This window comes from Numida meleagris, chromosome 20 (assembly GCF_002078875.1).
Source record: "Numida meleagris isolate 19003 breed g44 Domestic line chromosome 20, NumMel1.0, whole genome shotgun sequence".
Classification (NCBI taxonomy): domain Eukaryota; kingdom Metazoa; phylum Chordata; class Aves; order Galliformes; family Numididae; genus Numida; species Numida meleagris.
Window position 1 is genome coordinate 2569137 of NC_034428.1, and position 19254 is coordinate 2588390.

Below are 19254 nucleotides of genomic sequence, written 5' to 3' on the forward strand. Positions count from 1 at the left end.
AATGTCATCTCTTGCCGCGGTGTGTGGATCTGTCAGGCTGCTTAGCTGCGATATGACAGATTGTCCTATTAATGTGTCATCAAGTGCACTTTTACAAATTCATGGCTTGTCTACAACTAACCTGAAAAAAGAGGCTTAAGTATGAGAAGGCGCCAAAGAAAGTTAAATATTATTAACAAATAAAGTCTGCCACGTAGTTTTGATGGAATGTGAGCTGCTTGGGGGAGGGGTGAGATGCTGTTAACTATTTAGCTTCTCTCCAACACCCGTTCTGGCTCTTGCTCTTTCCCAAACTTCACTTCCCTCTCTTAAAAAATGCTTTAAATGTATCTTTCCTCTGAAGAATTCTTGGTTTTTGGGCTCGGATTGGTGGTGCCTCAGTTTCCCTGAGACAGGAGAGCTAATGGGCAGCTCTTAAAGGCCAACAGAGACCTGTAGTGTTATACCTGGATGGCAGGAGGCATGGTAAGGAGGTTAAAGCCAGCCTGCTGCTTCCTAACATCACATTTTGTCCTTCTTGGATGACACGGGTACAAGCTCAGATAAATTTTTGCATCCCTGTGTCATAATCAGGCTATTCATTCTCTCTCTTTGCAACTAGCAAAGCTGAGCAGCTTGGCCAGATATCTCCCTCATGAAACGTTTGTAGATGTGTTTCTCCTTTGGTTTTCTGTTCATCTTAATGAAGAGCCCACCCCCCAATTCAGTAAATAACGCAGAAAGCCCCCGCTGAGCCATCCTCCTGTGGGATTTGGGGGAACGTGTGTGGAACACAGCTCACCCCAGCACTGGGCAAAGCATCTGATGCTGAGTGCCTATTCCAAGCCACAGATTGTGAGCACTACCACACGCTCGTGTACAGCTTCACAGGCTTCCCAGAAAAATGATGATTTCTCAGAGATAATGAAGGGGAGGTGCAGAACAGGGCTGAGGGGAGGGAGCAGGGAACGGGCACTGATTTAAATCTGCCTGGCACACAGGCCAGCTCCACTTATCAGTGAGTCTAATAGGAATGTGAAGAGAATAGGCTTGACAGCTCATTAGAATGTGATCCCTCCTCCTTTTTTTTTTTTTCTCTCCTTTTCTTCAAGTTGATGGAAACTCGTTCAGGAAAGAAGTACTTATTTGCTGAGGTAGAGCAAGAGCTGAGGAGGGCTTTGCCAGTTTTCAGCCTGGGAAAGGAGCAGTGAGAAACACCAGCCAACAACACTTGGAGGTACCTGAAATGCTGCCGGCTGTGACACCAGGCACACGCTTCTGCATCCTGACAGCTGCCTTCAGGACTTGCTGCTCATCATCTCATTAAAGAGAATTGAAGACAAACCCAGCTGAAGAGGGGGAGAAGCTAAACTCGAGATAACTTTATCTGCTCCTAATGGACCGAGGTACACCCTCAGCTTCTTTATTTATCCCTGGTTTAACTGTGTGATCTGTGAGGACCTGGCTTTGTCCCTAGAAGGCTGAGCGCTTGGCAGGGATGCTCTCAGCCTCTGCAGAAGAACAGTGGCTGTAGCAACCGTGGGTGGCAGTTCCCAGTGCCCTGACAGGACAAGATGAGGACTTGTCACTGAGGTGCCTTTCGAGGGAGGATGGATGGGACCTCTTCATGCCAGCTTTGCAACGAACACGGCGCCTTCAACGACAGAAAGTGAAATCTTCTCCTGAAGAGGAACAACCCAACGACCCCCCCTAATGAGTTTGTGTCGTCAGCCCCGACCTGAGCAACTGTTGCCCTGAGCAATCTGACTTCTCTGGGTTTCATAGCTGAGTGCGTTTTAATCGAGGCTGAAGACTTATTGTGTGTTGGGGGAGGTTGGCGAGGAGGGGGAGCGACACTGCAAGGTGGGTGGCAGGGCTTCCCAGGGCCCCTCGTATTTATGTAAGCTTCAGGATCCTGAATGGACTTACCTCTGCCTTCGAGTGAAGCCAGATTTTCAGACGAGTTTATCTATAGCGTTTCAATGTGTCCTGCTTGAACAGAGCTCTCTCCAGCAACCAGCACGTCCATGCATGCTGCTCGTTTGGCATTGCATAGCCCAGAGGATCGTCTTTAACAGTTCTAACCTTTGTGTTTTTTATTATCATTATTATTATTAATTTATTTTTTTTAGAGAGAAGTCTGAGTCTGTTCCTCTTATTGGTGGTGAAGGTTTTTGTGCTCGGAGAGTGCCCTTCCTGACTTGGCCACTCCCTTTGCAAAATGAAGGGCTGCACCTGGGTGTTTGTGGCCACTTTGCTTTGCCACCAGTTCTGCCTCTTCAGAGTTATGGCAGCAAAGAAAGAGAGAAAGATGAAGAAAGAGCCCAATCAGTACACAGAGCCTTTCAATGCCACCCTGTCCAACAGCGAGGAGCTGCACGGGCATCCCAAGGTAGGTGGTACATTGTCAGCCCTTGGTTGAACTCGTGTTGGCAGCAATGTGATGCTGGTTCCTCTTCCACTGGAGCAGTCTTGCCAATCTCTTTGATTTTTTTTGAAGAGAGTTTTCTCCCCTTTGCATCTGCATGATTTGTTTCCTAGCAATTCCAACACCTGGGCGTGCCTGGGCTTTCACTGCGCTGCCGTTCCACCGGGGAGAGTCGTGGTTGAAAATTACAGGTGGGAAACACGCTGGTGTATGTTGGGGATGATTGTGGCTCTTACAGGAAGGGATTCAGGATTCATGCCCCAGTGACAAGGGTGAGGCTGTGTGTGCTTCGTGAGTGGCTGCAGCTGATGGTCTGCTGGGCACAGTGACTTCTGATGGGCAGGATCCCACAGTTCCGTGCTTGGGGGATCACCCCAGGCTGCAGGATCCCATTTCCACTGAGTCAGTCGGAGACCTCAGAATCTTTCAGGATGAAAATCTGCACAGAATCCGTGGGAGTAGGAGGGGAGTCTGGGGAATTAAGGGCAGGACCTAGGGTTAGGAGCAGGGTGGAATGGGAGGCTGAAACATTGAGACCGGAGGGAGTGTCCCCTGTCACACTGCCCCTGCTCATACAAAAATGTCCCTGGTGACCTCTAGAGCACGACTTTGATCACAAGCATTAGGGATGGCAGTCACTATAGCAATTGAGGAACAACCTGTCAAAAATTGGGGCATGGCAGAGGGGGCACATTGGAACAATTGGTCTGACATTCTAAACGTCCCATTCAGTGCTATTGTGAGAGTAATTGGTTAAGGTTGGGCAAGTCTGGGAACGGTCCTCTGCATAAAAAAAAAGCTGGCTGCTGCACTTGGAGTGATCATTAGGGGACTGCAGGCAGTGCTCCCTCTGCTCATTTTCGTTGCCTGTTGCAGGGCTTTGTCAGGACAGCTTGTATACGAGCTGAGTTCTGGAGGTGCTTACATTCAATTGCTTTCTTCCACTTTCTCTACAACTGCTTCATTCTCCTTCTGCACAAGAGGCAGATATCTATCTGGTACAAATGCATTCCAGTCTATTTTGGAATTAATTTTGCTTGTGGTGAAACACACTGGACCAGAAGCAGAATGTATTCTGATGGCAGAAGCAGGAACCGGTCCTGGTTTATGCTGTTAGAGTCACACATACGTTACTGCTGCAAGAAACACAGCAGTCACTCAGGGGCGTTCATTAACACAGACACTGGTTGGAAGCTGTAGTTTCTGTGTTGAAATGCTGTGCTTTAAAATATCCATGGCAAAGGTTTGGCACTTTGAGAGCTGCAGAGCTCGGCGTGGGCAGGTTCTGTTTCGTAAGGATGGGACTAACCCAGATCTCTGCTGTCAATGCTTGTGAACTCTGCTTGATACGCACTCCCCAATTCTGCAACGTGGTTTTCTGCTTGGAATCTCTCCAAGGCTCAAGTATTGCTTCTGAACATTGTGGGTGACTGCGTCCCTGCTGTGAGCAGTTCTGCTTGGCGAAAGGATGCACAGGAACAACAGCACCGTCCTATTTCCCTGCACTACATAACAGGAAAGATGGGATTTATTTTTGGCCTTGTACTGTAAAAATTAAGGCTGTTTACCTTGGAAGGCTCCGTGGCCAGCTGGTAGGTTTGTCAGAGCAGGAACAGGAGTGAAATCTTAGATGAGTGGCGATTTTCATTTGCGCTGTTAAAAAGGTAGATTTGTTTTCCTTCTAATTAAGCAGTTTGGGAGCAGGTTTATCTTGGGGATTCTTTTCAAACACGGAGCTGAGAAAGATCCCTTGAACACCGCCAGCACGTGAGCCACGTGGTGGGGCCTCTGGTCAATGGGGGTAGGCAGGAATCTCAGCTCTCCTCTGATAAACCAATAGTTCATAGAGAAATAGTAAGAATGTTTAAAAATATATATATGTATCCAGTTTTTATCTTTGCATAGCTGTCAGTGTGTTGTGCTTGCAGAGCACGTGAGAGTTTTCTCTCTGGCACAGATGGAGTAAGACAGAGCACGATGTGATGGATGGATACAGAGGTTTTCATCTGCTGTGTCATCTTAGTTTAGCTGGGAGTGGCTGAGCACAGCTGCCACTTGCCAGGCTTGTCTTCCCTTTCCCAGGTATGGATCTTGCTCATTGGGGGATATCGGGCCAGTGGGATATGGCCCAATGGGAGATATCAGGCTGGCACTGACTGGGAGATGTTTCATACCCATCTCGTGTGGTTTGGAAGCAGTCCTTCAGCAGCTCAAAGCGCTCTGCCGCATGCCCAAACCCATGTGTCCCTCTGAAGACAGAGGCAACCTTTTGTGAGCTGCCTGGTTTCTGTCCGACCCAGCTGGCACGGGGTTTTATCAGGAGCACTGACAGCTGTCTAGACAATTTTCACACTTGGGGTTTGTTAATATTCATGGTGCTGGGCTAGGCATTGCCTGATGGAGGCTAGTGAGCATTTGTTTTTTTTGGAATCCAGGTAATGTGCTGACTATGAACAGAGCTGAGTGCATCCGTGCCTATGTAGAGGGGATAAAGAAGGTGCTCAGTGGGAGGAGGGGAGGCACTGGGTGCAAACTGAAATACAGAAGTTCCACTTGAACTTAAGAAAAATGATCCATCTTTACCATGAGAGTGATCCAACACTGGAAAAGGGTGAACAGAGGCCATAGAGTCTCCATCCTTGGGGCTGTGCAAAGCAGCTGTCCTCATGATATTACAGGGATGATTTGAGGTCAGCAGGTTTTTACCTTCAATGGAATTTCTGACGATGTAATATTTTACAGTTTAGTTACCCGCTATGTGGACAAAGAGTCCTTGAAATGGGATTTCCTCTGAAAGCATAGGGGAAGAGGAAGAGTTCTCTACCACCTGTAGCCGTTCCAACAGTCATGCTCCCATGAGCTGCTCCATGAGGTTCATGGTGTGACCGCTGCAAGGCAGTTTGTGTATAAGAGGAGAGGAGGAGCTTTGTGAGATGGCCATTGAGAGAAATAAAGAATAACTTTTTCAATCACAGAACGCAGTGGGAATTTAGATAGCCCGATCCCACTTGGGATTTGGCTGAGGCACCAAACCTAACACTTCTGCTCTCAGGAAAATTCTTGAGAGGTCTGTAAAAACCACGAGTGGTCAGGACCTTGGTTTTACATCTCATTAATAACAACCAGGGGTGTGCACAACCGTGAGTCCATAGCAGCCGACATGGGTTTTTTGTGCTTAAAAAAGGGGATTTGTCACTTTTTAACCACTTCCAAGTAAAACAGGCTACTGGAGGAAATCATTGGCTGCTCATTTCATAATGAGGCTGACAGTGCTCTTGTTGGTGTAAATCAGACATAACAACATACGAATTTGTGGATTAACGTAATTGAAATGCCAAGTCAGGTCCATCGTATTTCTGGCAGCCAATTTCTTAATTAGCAAAGGATTGGTAAATGTCGTTCCATCCCAGATGGGCAAATACTTTGGCAAACCTTTGAGCAAAACTTCTAGGGCAGTGACTTCAGGCTTGGAGACTGTAGGCCAGGATGGTTGGGTGTACATCCTTGGAGACCACTTCTGGCTCACTGCAATGGAAGGGACGCTGTCCTCACAGAGCTACAACCTTGTCTCGCTTCTTTTCCATCCTGAGAAATGTCCAGGCGTGCCTGAGAACCCTTGGAGATGCTTTTGGAGGCACAGACTTCCTCAGCCTTGCTCCTAGTGCTTCCTGCTTTTCATCCTGAACGCTACTTCAGCCCATTTCCCTTTGGTCTTTAGCTGAGGTGCAGACTGGATCCCACCATCCTTACATTTTAGGGAAGTTCAGATACAGTTCAGATATTTCTCAGGATCTCCACAACTCGGCTGTAGGTTTCTGCTCCTAGTTCCTTCCATGCTGGTTTAAGCCCCTGGGCAGTGTGTGCTGTCCTGGGAGCCAGAGCCAGAAAGAACCACAGGTTCTGCCTGTGCACCGCAGCCCAAATGACAGCTCAGCTCCTCTTCTCTTGTGAGCAAGGCTGCTGAGCTGCTGCTGGTGTCATACCATTGTTCCAAAGTGATGGGTGCTGTTGTATTCGGATTCCAAAGCTGCGTTAAAAGAGCTGACTGAAAGTTGATTAAAAATTGCTGGCAGGGCTTCTGTTGTTTTTAGAGGCACTGCTTCAAGCGATAAGGGCTAAGCTGATTCCTCTGCAGTTACCATGAGAATTCCTTTGGACTCCTGCAAGCTTTGCTCTGCAAACAGCAGCCCAGGAGGGACAGGTCCCCTCTGCTGGGATTCCAGGGCTGTTCCCAGCCCTGCTTGATACCTGAGTTGGCTGCAAGGTCTCTGGCTGCTGCAGGCGGCTGCTGCCAAGAAAAATAGAGGCTTGCATGCTTATTGCTGGGATTGCTCATGCATGCCGTAGTAATTAAATAATAATACCACAAGGATGGAACATTGATTTTAACTGTCAGTCATCCTTGTGAAGGAGAAACTGGGGAGTGCCATGGCTGTCTTCTGGAGGGGTTAGTAATTCAAGCAGCCACTGGAGATGTGCTGATTTTTTCTCCCCATTTTCTCCCCATTTTCTCCCCATTTTCTCCCCATTTTCTCCCCATTTCCCCCCTATTTCCGCCGCTTTCCCCTTGCTTTCCCCTTGCTTTCCCCTTGCTTTCCCCTTGCTTTCCCCTTGCTTTCCCCTTGCTTTCCCCTTGCTTTCCCCTTGCTTTCCNCTTTCCCCTTGCTTTCCCCTTGCTTTCCCCTTGCTTTCCCCTTGCTTTCCCCTTGCTTTCCCCTTGCTTTCCCCTTGCTTTCCCCTTGCTTTCCCCTTGCTTTCCCTGTTTTCCCTTGTTTTCCCTTGTTTTCTCATTTTCCCCCATTTTTTCCCTTTTTTTTTTGGTCCTTTTGTCCTTCTATTTTTTCACCCTTATTTTTCTTCTTCTTTTTTTAATGACCCCCAAAGTTCAGGTGATTTCCTATCTCCTTTATTTTTCTGCCTTTCTTTTTTCTCCCCGAGAAGATGTATGCTCCGGGCTGTTTCTTCCCAGCTGGAGCTCCAGCAAGGCTGAGGACATCTGTCTGTCCTCACAGCTAACAGTCAGAGGCTGCCCACAGCTGCTGCCTTCTAGCTGGCATGTTTCCCCATTAGCAGCAGGTGGGGGGTTGGTGCCTGTGTTGCAGCCTGGAGAAAACCTGAGATATTTGGATATACCCATTCATATCTGCAGCCAGTACTGCGTCCTAGGTTCCTATAACCCTGGTTAGTTAATAGCCAGCTGGCTATAAATGTTGTTACAAACATAGGAAGCCTGTTGAAGACTAATTTGGGTACAGAAATAATGAACTTGATGGGTATCAGTATCTCATCGTGCTTGTTTGAGGTGCACACTACATTTGAGCGTGCGAGGGAGACAGTTTAACCATAACTCTGGTTAATTACAGTGGAATACATGATCAATATGGCAAAATGGTTTGGAATCTCCTTGCCTTGGCCTAGAGCTGGGAGGGAGCTCTCTGCGCTCATCTTTGGAGCACCAACACTCTGTGTATCCTCCCACTGGAGCTCCAGCACGCTGCCCAGATTTAACTCTGATCCTATTTATTCTGCATGGATTCTTCATGGCAGAGCATACAGATTGTGGTCTTTTCTCCTCAAAATGAGCTTCTCGTGGTATTTCTTGCCAAAATTTCGCAAAATTTTTTTGTGATGCTTCTGTAAATGATGACAAAAAGTGACACGGTAATGGAGAATCCAGACTGAATTGCTTGTTACTGAAGTGGGATAAAATGGAATTTTACAGTAGACCGTGAACCTTACATCCTCTCAAATGCAGTATGTTTGGACTGGGGATTTGGCTTAGGTGGCAGATGCCTGTCTGATCTGGAAACTTCCCATTCTCAGAGTTCCTGAAGGGGCAAAGATACCCAATTTCATCGGTGTTTGCTCTCGTTTCTCTTCAGATCCTCGAATCTCCAGACCCTCGAATCACAGACCCACGGAGGACCTGGATCTCCTTTGTCCACCGCCCAGATGATGGCAACACCTCTAAAAGGAAATGCAAAGGCAAAGACAAGAAATTAGTAAGTCACTGCACTGCCATCAGCTAACAAACGTGCACCATGGCTTCCCTTCCCACTGCTGTTACTCAAGGTGTTCTGTGTGCTCCAGCTTTTGCTCTCCCACCCCAGAGTGCTGTGTTTCCTTTTTTTTTCCTGTTTAAGTTTCCCAAGGTATTTTGGAGAAGCTTGAGACAGTAAGTGCTATATGCTTTGTAAGATGAGTGTATGTGAATTCCGCTGTCAGCGCTCACTTTGGTTTAAATCAGCTGTTTCTTAGGCTGAGCCTTTCTTATTTTCCTTTCTGCTCAGTAGAAATAAAATTAACATTTTTCTTCCACTAGATGAAGTGCAAATGTCTTAGAGGATATACTAACCAAGGCATGGAAAAATAGTTTACTGCAATTTAATGAATTGCTGCTCATCTGTGTGTACTTTTCATCTGCAGCTTAGTCAAATGTTGAATATGTTTTTAATGCCTTCCTTTTACCTTTCAATGGGATGATAGCAGGGGTGCTTCCATGCACTGATGAAACTCCAAGGGAATGATACAGCATTGACAACACTGGTTCATGTTCCTTCTACCAGCTTCAAGCTCCTTGTAGCTTTCCTGGCTCACGGCTGGGAGAACTTTTGTTCTGCCCGTATGCAATGGCCCGGTTCTAATTCTTGTGTTTTGCTTTGGTTACTTCCTTAGCGTGGTCTTGTTGGACCTCCAGGGCCTCCTGGTCCCCAGGGACCTCCAGGAGCACCTGGTGCTGAAGTCACACGGGAAGTCCTGCTGCAGGAGTTTAAGGAGATATTAAAAGGTAAACACTTTTAAGAGTTTTGAACTTACGTGATTTGTTTCCTTTGGTAAGCACCGTGGCAAATAAAGAACTGGCTTTGTGAATGTTTAGCCCTTGCTGACAATTGGAAGTTTGGGAAAATATTTCCTCAGCGCTGCTGAGTTTGCCCAGGGAAGTGGTGAAGTCCCCATCCCTGGAGGTGTTCCAGAACCGTGGAGATGTGGCGTAGAGGGACATGGTCAGTGGGCATGGGGAGGATGGGTTGGGGTTGGACTTGGGGATCTTAGAGGTCTTTTCCAACCTGGATGATTGTATGGTTCAGTTCTAGTTGAAGAGTTGAGTGGAGAGAAATTTAACCACACAGCTGATGGCTTCGTAGACCAGGGTCTTAAACTAAGCCTTTTTTTTCCTGGACTTTCTTTCTCCTCAGAAGCCATTGAGCGTCGGGCATCCCTGGCAATTTCAGCACATCCCAGCCAGCTGCCTCCACTCCTGCTCTCCTTGGAGGAAGTTTCACCCTACAGACGTGTAGAGGAGGCGTTCCACTGCAAGCTAAAAGGACAAGTCGTCGTAGACAAAAAGACCCTGGTAGAACTTCAGAACTTCCAATCGGTGAGAAGGGATTACAGGCTGACCCTGTGCAACACAGCAGCCATTGTGTGTAGATCAGCTGTGGTTCCCCTGGCCTGCAGGGCTGCCAGGTGTTTCCTGAAAGGGAAGACTGGATGCTGTGGACATAGCACTGCCTTGTTTGTAATTGGCAAGTTGGATCTCATATGGTGACAGCAGTCCTAAGACTCAACTGCAGTAGGACGTAGATGGATGGTTAGCTTTAAGACTTCTTCCCAACAAACCCAGGGCTTTCTTTCTCTCTTGTAGCCCAGCTGCATCTCATGATGGTTCTTACTGAAGTTCTAACAGTCTGTGCAAGTGATGGCTCTAAACAACAGTCAGCTTCTATTTCAATTAATAACAAGACTTGTCCACGTTTGGCATTAATCTGAGGGATATGTTCTTTTTTTTTTTCATTGCAAACCTTATTTTATTCCAGAGTAACCTTCAGATGTAAAAAAAAGTCAGAAGCAGGGAGCAGTCATCGGTGATAGATATGTGAGACCTAAGAGAGGCATCTTTCTGTCATATGATTCAGTCTCAATGCTAAAATTCTTTACATATTGTCTTATAGAAGGCTAACAAATGTCAAAGTAACAGCTAAAACTTGCCTTTGTAGTAAGTAAACTTTCTTCCCCACTTCACTGCCTCATCTCTGGAGAATCCTGTCCAGCAGATCCTTTGCTATGGAGTGGTTTTGCTGCTGGGACTTCTCACAGCAGCAGGACTGGAGGCAGTGGTTTTGCTCTGGGTGCTTTCCTGGATCTTTCCCAAATACACTTGTGGAAGCCTGGTTTGACAGCACTGTGGGTGCTGGCACAGAGGCAAGATTGTACTTGAAGTGTGGGCAGGGCTAGAGAGATCTGCTGCCTCATTAATTAGGAGGGAAAATGTGAATAAAGACATCTCAGCAATCAGTGCGTAGGCTGACACTTCCCATGCTTTGTTATCATATGCCTAGCTCCTTTCTAATTGCTTCTGGCCCTGAAGCTGATGTGGGAGGGCTGGCAGGGCTCTGGATGCCAGCCTTTCATTTCAGCTCTGGGACAAGAAGTATCTGGTTTTAGCTTGTGTTCTGATATAGGGGAATTCAACAGGGAGGGAGACAGTGGTTGCTCCCGCAAAGATGAAAACATTGTCTTTCGACAGTCCAAGAGGAGAGAATTCCCCTCCCTCCACCCTGTCAGCTTAATAGTGCAAAGAAGCCAACGGTGTGATACTTCCCAGTGAGATGATAGAGGCTGAATCTCACTCTTTGGAACTTACCCAAGGCATTCTGAGTTAAGTGGGAAGAACACTGAGAGAGGGACTCGCAGTCCTACTCTTTGCACTCCTTTGTCGTTAGGGTGTTGTGTTGCCCTGACCCTGGGTATTCAGAAAGCATGGTATTTTTTTCATCCTAACTCCCTCTCTTCTCTCGATCTCACAAATTCCGTTGTATTTGGAATTAAAAGTGATAGAGCCTTCCTACACATCTCTACCTACCTGTGGTTGCTGTACCAGCTGGGTTCACCATTTCTTTAATAACAAAAGTCAACACATTGCTTTATCACAGCCTTTATCACTGATAAGCTAAGCTGGTAGCTCACTTCTCAATTCTCTGTGCATGCTTCCTATCTTCAACTAGGAAATAAGATATGGAGCATATAAGAGAGACATGGGAATAAGAGATGGACTGAGGAAGAGAAGCTGGTCTTGGTTTGTAGAGCATGACTGGATGCTAACTTGTTTGTTTGCTTTGGGTTTGCTTTTTGAAATAACTGGTGTACAAGTAGTTTCTCAGCAAATGCAACAAGGAACTCTAATTGGCATGGAGTTTAATGGAATATTTTTGCCCAAAGAAACCTCTCCTTTCTCAGAACCAACCCTTTGCATTGTCTATTTCCATGAGCAAAAGAATAACAAAGCCACAGAAGGCGTGAAGAAACAGGAATGCTTTATCAGTGATAATTTACTGGTGCCTACAATTGCCTTCCATGCCCATCCAGTGGTTTTGGAATTCAGCTGCTGATTCCTCTAATAGCTGTAACAGGAAAGGAATGAATTAACAGTGCAGTTTTGCACACAGGGGGCTTGGATCTTGATGTAAATCAAACATAGCATTACCAAAAATGACAGCATAGTGATAGCATAAGAACGGCAGCAGTCTCATCACATAGTCTTTGCTGTTAGGTTAGCTGTTAGATTGTCTGTGTATACACAGAGAGAAAATGAGTTCCTTTTTTGTGTTCTTCTGTTCCTCAGGACCAGTGCAGGGCAAATCCCTCCAGACAGCATTCATGGGATTGCATTTACACTGCACAGAATGCCCTTGTGGTGGAAGCAGAGTCTGGCTAATGTGCTTTCTTGGCCCATGGAAGCCCCTCCTGCTTCTCCCCAGCTCTAACCGAACTCATACTGGACAGGCCAAAACTAACAATAAACATTTCTTGTGGAGTTTATTTTAGTCTAAGTCGGATAATCTGCTGTGAGTTTGACTTAAGACTGCTCCCTTGCAAGAGGAGAATCTGCGTGCTGTTTCCCTAGGCTTTTGCCTATTCTGTAGAATCTGAGGCTGGAAACTAAATATGGAATCTGTAAGAACCCAAACAATTGTTCTTAACAGCATCAGAGCTGTCTGACTTCTACCTTAAGTGGGTTGAAAACCTCTGGTGACCCATATGATTGTTTCCTCTGCACTTGCACCACAGAAACGGTGTATGAGATTCCAAATTTTTAGGCCTGGGGGCACTGCTTGCCCCCATCTAAGAGTTTTTGGGTGGTAGTAGGGATCACTTGACTCATGTAATGGAAGGTGCTGTGGTTCAGTGGAGACAGCAGGACCAGCAGCAGTGAGCATGGTCAGAGATATGCTGGCAGAACTGCTGCTGAAAGCCTAAGTCTTGGGCAAAGTCCATAGAGTGATAGAATGTCTTGGGTTGGAAGGGACCTCAAAGATCTCGTTCCAACCACCTTGCGTCATTAAGTTAGAAGAGTTGGGCAGTGAGCAAAAGGGGTATCTTCAGATCTTATACTGATCGTGGTGGGCATCAAATGCTGAGAAGCAGCTCATCTGGAAGGTAAAATCTGGGTAAATACGGCAGCAGCCTTGCAAATGTTTCAGCTCTGTCCTCGTGCATGCAAGGTGCTTCTTTTTCATGGGCACAGGTAATTGCTGAGACCAATGGGGTCTTGTTCAAGATCTGCTCTGCTTGTTTTGCAGCCCTTGGCCAAAGGAGCTTTTCTCCGGGGGACAGGGTTAAACCTGGCAACGGGACGTTTCACAGCACCCGTGTCCGGCATCTATCAGTTCTCAGCCAACATCCACATCGGTGAGTGCTGTCCACTTGAGAGGTGCTGGAAGGAGTCCTGGCATTCTCTGGGTCTCTGGTGGGTCCTGTGTGATGTGAAGAATGTACGATGGCAGCCCTTCGCAGCGAGCTCTCCTTTTGGTACCACATCCTAAATAGTTTGGGATTTCCTAAGAAGCCACAGCGTTACTGTGTCTTTTGAAGCAAACACCAGCAAGTGATTGTTGCTGTGTTGCAGATGTTTATGTTGATTTCGCTGCTTTCCACAGACCATAGTGAGCTGAAGAGCAAAGTCCAGCTTCGAGCCAGAGATAATGTCCGAGTGTTGATCTGCATTGAATCCCTCTGCCACCGATACACGTGAGTGACTGCAATTTTAAACCAAAAATGCGTGTAGAACTTTTCTGAATAGATGGATTCCATCTGGCCCTTAGGCTTCGTGGTTTCTTTTTCTTTCTGATTTGTAATGTTGCAGTGGGTGGTGTCAAGTGCTCTAAATACATGAATAAATACTATGTGTGTTGACAGAACATATCATCCTTTCAGCTGTAGCACGTAAATACCCTGTGTTGGAAGGTCAGCTTGATCAGGATGAGCTTGGTGTGTGTTGCTTGGAGAAGGGAGGCCGAGAACCCATGGGCTGGGCTGAAATGCACCCAGCAGAGGGCAGTGCTGCTTGGGTAGAGTGGCCACTGCCTCTGGTTGTGGCTGGATCTGGGGAAAATTGCCTGTACGGGGCTTTGTGGATCTGCTTTGCCCTGCCTGCAGCTCTTCCAGTGCAACCCATGTAACAGCACCACCAAAATATATCTGTAAAATGCCTTATGGTACAGCTTAAAGCTCACAAAACTATAAATTTGCCGCTGGGCAAATTTGCCTCGCCTTCCCTGCTCTGTGACTCAGAGTGCAGTAAATAGGACTGACCCTCCACACCCATATCAGTTTTAGAGCCTTTATTGGAGGATTAATTTGACATGAAGCCCCAGAAAATAAATTCCAGCTCTCTTAGGTTTCATTGGCCTGTGGAAAAGACTTGATTGGTGTTGGAGTACTCATTAGTAACTAGGATAACTAGCTGTGTGCCCGTTGACCTGGTGGGAAGTAAAGGAGCTTGTTGACTAGAGCAACTGGCACCTCTTCAGCCTCGTAGGTTGTTTTGTAACAATCTTTTATTATTGCAGCACTTAGTTGAAGCAGTGACAGACTGGTTGCAGTCTTGCACTCATGAGAAGCCCTTTAGACCATGTTAAGAATGGACCTTGGCCTCAGCTTGCAATCTAGGATGCCTGTTGGCACTGAGTGATTCTGGGAGAGCTTCCTTGTTCTGATAAATGCAGGCACAAGAATTAATTAAAAGGAAGCTCCTGTGTGGATCAGAAAGAGCAGTGAGGCATTGGCACAGGCTGCCCAGGGAGGGGGAAGGTCCCCATCCCCAGAGGTGTTCAGTGTGGAGATGTGGCACTGGGGGATGTGGTCACTGGGCATGGTGGGGTTGGGTTGGGCTTGGGGATCTTAGAGGTCTTTTCTAACCTTTATCATTCTATGATTCTATAAAGTGAGATGAGCACTGGCTCTGTGAAAGATATTTCTCTCCTACACAGTGGGTGAGAGTGTAATGGTCGGTGGGATGGAAGGAAGATGGGTGGAGGGATGGGAACCTGTCTGGACACACACTCTGCTGGCATGAGCCGAGCTGCTACCCGTGCTTGTGGAATTTCCTGGGGATGTCTACGTATGCAGTCATTCATTTTAGGGAGCTGAAAGAGCCTTGAGGGCTTTCGGCTGAGAGAAATGGAAACCGAGAGGCACAGAGACAGTTGGAGTAGAAGAGATTAATGGTGGGAAGTTCCCACCCAAGCAAGGCTTTGGCAGGATATGACACACAGACTGAGCTCTTCAATCAAGGTGGTGCCAAGTGGCTTGCTCTCACTGGGCCAAATTGCCCCTACCTTTTGTATACATTATTTCCTTGCAAGGGGGATGGAAGCAGCACGTTTGCACTTGCTAGGTTTCGTCTCCACCCCTCCATGGAAAAAAGGGAGGGAAGGGGTTGGTTTGTTTGGAAAAACAACTGGATCTGCTCGCAGTGGCTGGGTAGATTTCAGAAAAGCCAGCCAGTCATGGAGCTCTGTGCTTTCCCATTGCTTTGGAACTCAGCTCACATAGGTGAGTTGCACTCAGGCACGTCCCTCCATCCTGAGTCCTGCACAGGGAGTGGTTCTTCATTAACAGAGGATGACATGAGCTGTCCTACGTCTTGCTGCTGCAAGGAACGTGATGACTATTTGGGCATTATGGTATTAGAAAGCGACTGGTATTGGAAGGGACTGAGGGGTGATCTGGAGTTCTACCTCAAGCTTAATCTGAAGAATTTTTTTTTTTTAAGTTTATGTGATTCCTGATCCAGATGTCCTCCCAAAACAGCTTTCAGCTGCAGAGTATGTTCTTTCTTGTGTAGGCTGACTGCATGTATTTTTTTGGTGAAAATGGCCTTCCATACCTCGAAAATGACCCGTTATTGGCAGAATACATACAGCTAGCTTTTTGCAGAACATCAAGAGTGTGAATTATTTGTGATGGTCAGCTGTTGTGACTGCCTCAAGGTTTTATTGTTCTTTTGCTACTGTTTAGGTCTCTGGAAGTCATTGCTGGTTTGGAAAGTAACAGCAAAATCTTCACCGTCTACGTGCATGGCTTGCTGCAGCTGCAGGTAGGGCTCTGCAGGCTGGGAGTCACTTACGGTCGGTCTGGAGTTATTTACTGGCAAGGCTGAATCCTCACCAGGAGGTGGGAAAGCTATCAACCTTCTTGATGAGGTTAATGAAGTTAAATGACATACCCAGGGTGGCCGTAGAGAATTGGTGGCAGGGAAGTGGTAGCTATCTGTGGCACTGAGGGGCATGGTAGGGGGCACGGTGGGGATGGGCTGGGGTTGGACTGGATGATCTTAGCGGTCTCTTCTGACCTTTATGATTCTATGATTTGTCCTTTCCCTCTTGCTCGCTCTGCAGGCTGGCCAGTACACCTCCATATTTGTGGACAACAGTGCTGGAGCTCCCATCACCATTCAGAATGGATCCGATTTCATGGGCATGTTAATGGGCGCGTAGCATCGTCTGCAGCACTGCAGCAGGGAAGAACACGAATTACAGCCTAACAGCATATATTTGACTGAAGAAACCTTTACTTTGACTCTTGAAGACTGCTTCATGTAACTGTTGGCATCTTTTTAAACAAGCAAAGAGCCTTTCCTTTTGCAGATACTTCAGCTTGCTTTCAGAGGCTACTGCTTCTCAAGGTCCGCACCAGTTCATTCACCTTAAAAAAAAAAAAATACATTTTTGTAACTCAGAAACAAACTGTAATATTTAGTGTGCTTCACCAGATGCGCACCGAGCAGCACACTGAGATTTGTTGTAACTTTATTTCGCACGATTACACTTGTGATCAGCATGTCTTTGGGACTGATTGTGGTGTGTTTAAGTTTGCAAATGAAGGATTGAGGGGGGAAGTGAAATAGGGACTGCATTCCATGTGTTGTGGAGGAAGGAGACAAGACTTTGTCAGCAAAGCTGTTTGTCACGCAATTGTAAGTGGTGTGGGCCCTCTCACGTTCAAACTTAGATACGTTTGACAAATAGCATGTTGAATTCTCAAGCAATGCCTGTTTCCAAAGATGGGAGTCCAAGGGCTGAACTGTTTTAATGGTGGTTCCCTAAATCTGAGCATTTCTCTGATCTTACTGACGAAGCCGAATACCTCGCTGCCTGCGCAGTTTTATTTTTATGAAAACGTAAGGCCAACGGCACCAGTTCTAGCATGAACTCCCTCAGTTATGTTCTTATGTTTTAGTAAGATATATATCTGGCTCTGGACTGCATCACATACACAGCATCCTCTCAGGTGTCATGTATCCGTTTGTAGAACTGTCAGATGTGTTTTGCCGCTTATGGGTGTTGTCATGTCATTGGGTTTTTCCCTTCAACAGACACTTGGCCTTTTAATGGTGCAACTTAACTAAGGAAATGGCTGTTAAGCAGTTTCATAAATAGATGGCAGCAGGGCCCCAAATGGAGTCCAGGTACTTTTCTTGACCATTTGCAGTGAATGGAAGATATCCATTGTTTAATGTTGCAATTTGTTCATGATCCATTACAACACCTTCATGCGATGAGAACCAAGACCGCTGGGGACAGCAGAAGGTGTGAAAAATGGAGACAGCAATTCACCACAGCAGTGATTGTTGGGGCTTCACAAAGTGTGTAACTCACATGAAGATCACTCAACCCTACCGACAAGGATTGGCTGTTTACACTGGGTTTTGGTGGAGTAGGTGTAGTCAGGGCACACGGCCTATATCCCAGTATGTATTACTATACTGTACTTTCTACTGCGTGAATATTTGTAATAAATTGGGCTATTTTGTGCATGACTTGCAGCAACATAATCTCCAAGTGTTGTTACATTCAGTGTATGTCGTTACCTATGGGTTTTTTGAACAAAGTCTCACTGTTGGTAAATCGGAGTTAAACTATTTATTTTGTTGTAGAACTAAAGAAATGTTTGTCAGATTTTGTTTTGGGATTTGCGACTTTCTTTTTTCCTGTTTGTTGTGTTTTATTCCTATGATCTCAATAGGGGGTGACTTGTTGTATTTTTATTTCTACCTGTTCTGCCTCTGGTTGATGAGTTGACAGTTGGACTTGATGATCTTAGAGGTCTTTTCAACCATAATGGTTGGAAAACATTGCCTTGTTAAGAATATCTTAGCTCTGGATGCTTCCAGGTGCTGAAGAACGTGCTCGGTGGGCACGGTGGTGATGGGTTGATGGTTAGTCTTGGTGCTCCTACCTTTATGATTCGATGATATGCTGCAGTTCTCTTGAATCCTGGAGCTACAGCCATCGGTGCAAGCATGATGTTGTCCCTCCAGCAGCACGATGGGAAGAATGGGTTGAAACAGCCAGGAATAAGCTGAGCCTGGCCTCCAGTGTTAAGGTGCAAGTGTACCAGACTCAGAGCTCAGCTGGGCACGAGGCTCCTGGCTGGGCTGTGGGTGACACCAACGCTCCGCAAGGCTTCCGTGCTGTTTGGAGGCTGAGGAGATTAATGATGTGAGAAGTGAGGTTTCAATGCTCCTCTGTTTGTAGTCATAAAATTTATAGTCCAAGAAAATATAACGACTGAGTTCAGTATGAACGAGTTGTTTGTAACAAAATAAAACCCGTGTGCTTGAGACTATGGTTTAATGGCCAAGTGAGCTAATCTCACCCAATGGGAATGGCAGTTTGTGGCAGGCAAGGCAGGGAGAAATCTGAGAGAGACAAATTAAATTAAAAAAAGTCACTTAATGAACATGGCCACTGAGATGTTGACATCTTCAGCCTGGCCTTTATATGGGACCCATGAAGAGTCCTGCAGAGAAGAAGCTCTCTTAGCTTATATTTCAGGAACAATAAACCAAGCCATCCTAGGAGGAGCATCGACTGCTAATTTTGATGTCTATAAAAGTGATTATTTCCACTCATAATTCCTTACTCTAAACAGAGTCCAGCTAAAAGTTTCCAGCTTCAGGATAAAGTTTCTTGGTTAGCAAGACGGTTTAGTGGGTCAGTGGACGGCTGGACTAGATGATCTTTTCCAATCTCAATGATTCTATGGTGAATATCATAGCCTCATCATCAGCCCTTCACACCTGGAACCTGCAGGGATTCAACCTCCCTGATTAACTCACATGCAGCAGCCCTTGGGCAGGCTGTGCTGGGGTGGGGAGCTGAGCAAAGCCCCGCTCTCTCCTTGCTGCAGACAATTAAAAGCAAGGGGACCCAGCCTGCGAGGATTTTCCCTGGCTGGGAGCTGACAGGTTATGAGGTTTTAAGCTCTATTCAAATTTCCACTTTTGTAAATGATTTTGATGCTCCGCTCCAGACTGACTCCAGGGGTATTTATGTCGGATTAGCAGCGGATTGCCTGCTTTTCCTCACGCAGTAGAAGAGGGCCCAGCAGATGTAAACTCCCCCTGAATGGTGGCCTATTAACATTGGAGCAAAGCGCTTCGTTTGCCATATAAAACTCTCGTTATAAATCAGCGCTGGTTATAAATCAGCGCTGTGGATGAAATGCAACAGAAAGAGAGAGCCTGCACCCGGGGGTGAGCACTGGAGGAAAGCTCAAGGGGA

The 19254-nt window shown here is 46.5% G+C and overlaps 1 protein-coding gene across 3 annotated transcripts; it reads left to right on the forward strand.

The window, feature by feature from the left end:
* Nucleotides 994-17659, forward strand: C1QTNF12 (C1q and TNF related 12). 3 transcript variants are annotated; one of them, XM_021417453.1, is made up of 9 exons: nucleotides 994-1768; nucleotides 2112-2371; nucleotides 8290-8409; nucleotides 9083-9194; nucleotides 9604-9785; nucleotides 12988-13096; nucleotides 13345-13435; nucleotides 15707-15785; nucleotides 16087-17659. In XM_021417453.1, the coding sequence occupies exons 2-9, from the start codon at nucleotides 2201-2203 to the stop codon at nucleotides 16183-16185; spliced, it is 963 nt and encodes a 320-aa protein (XP_021273128.1). In that variant the 5' UTR covers nucleotides 994-1768; nucleotides 2112-2200; the 3' UTR covers nucleotides 16186-17659. The 3 variants fall into 3 exon arrangements, with proteins under 3 accessions (XP_021273128.1, XP_021273127.1, XP_021273129.1); XM_021417452.1 differs by having other exon boundaries at nucleotides 995-1385; XM_021417454.1 differs by lacking the exon at nucleotides 994-1768 and adding an exon at nucleotides 1824-1842.

What these genes read in the sequence shown, in the direction of transcription:
- C1QTNF12 (XM_021417453.1), top strand. Translation starts at nt 2,201, where the DNA reads ATGAAGGGCTGCACCTGGGTGTTTGTGGCCACTTTGCTTTGCCACCAG. An exon ending in AACTTCAGAACTTCCAATCG is followed by an intron (nt 9,786 to 12,987) that starts GTGAGAAGGGAT and finishes CTTGTTTTGCAG; the next exon opens with CCCTTGGCCAAAGGAGCTTT. An exon ending in TCCCTCTGCCACCGATACAC is followed by an intron (nt 13,436 to 15,706) that starts GTGAGTGACTGC and finishes GCTACTGTTTAG; the next exon opens with GTCTCTGGAAGTCATTGCTG.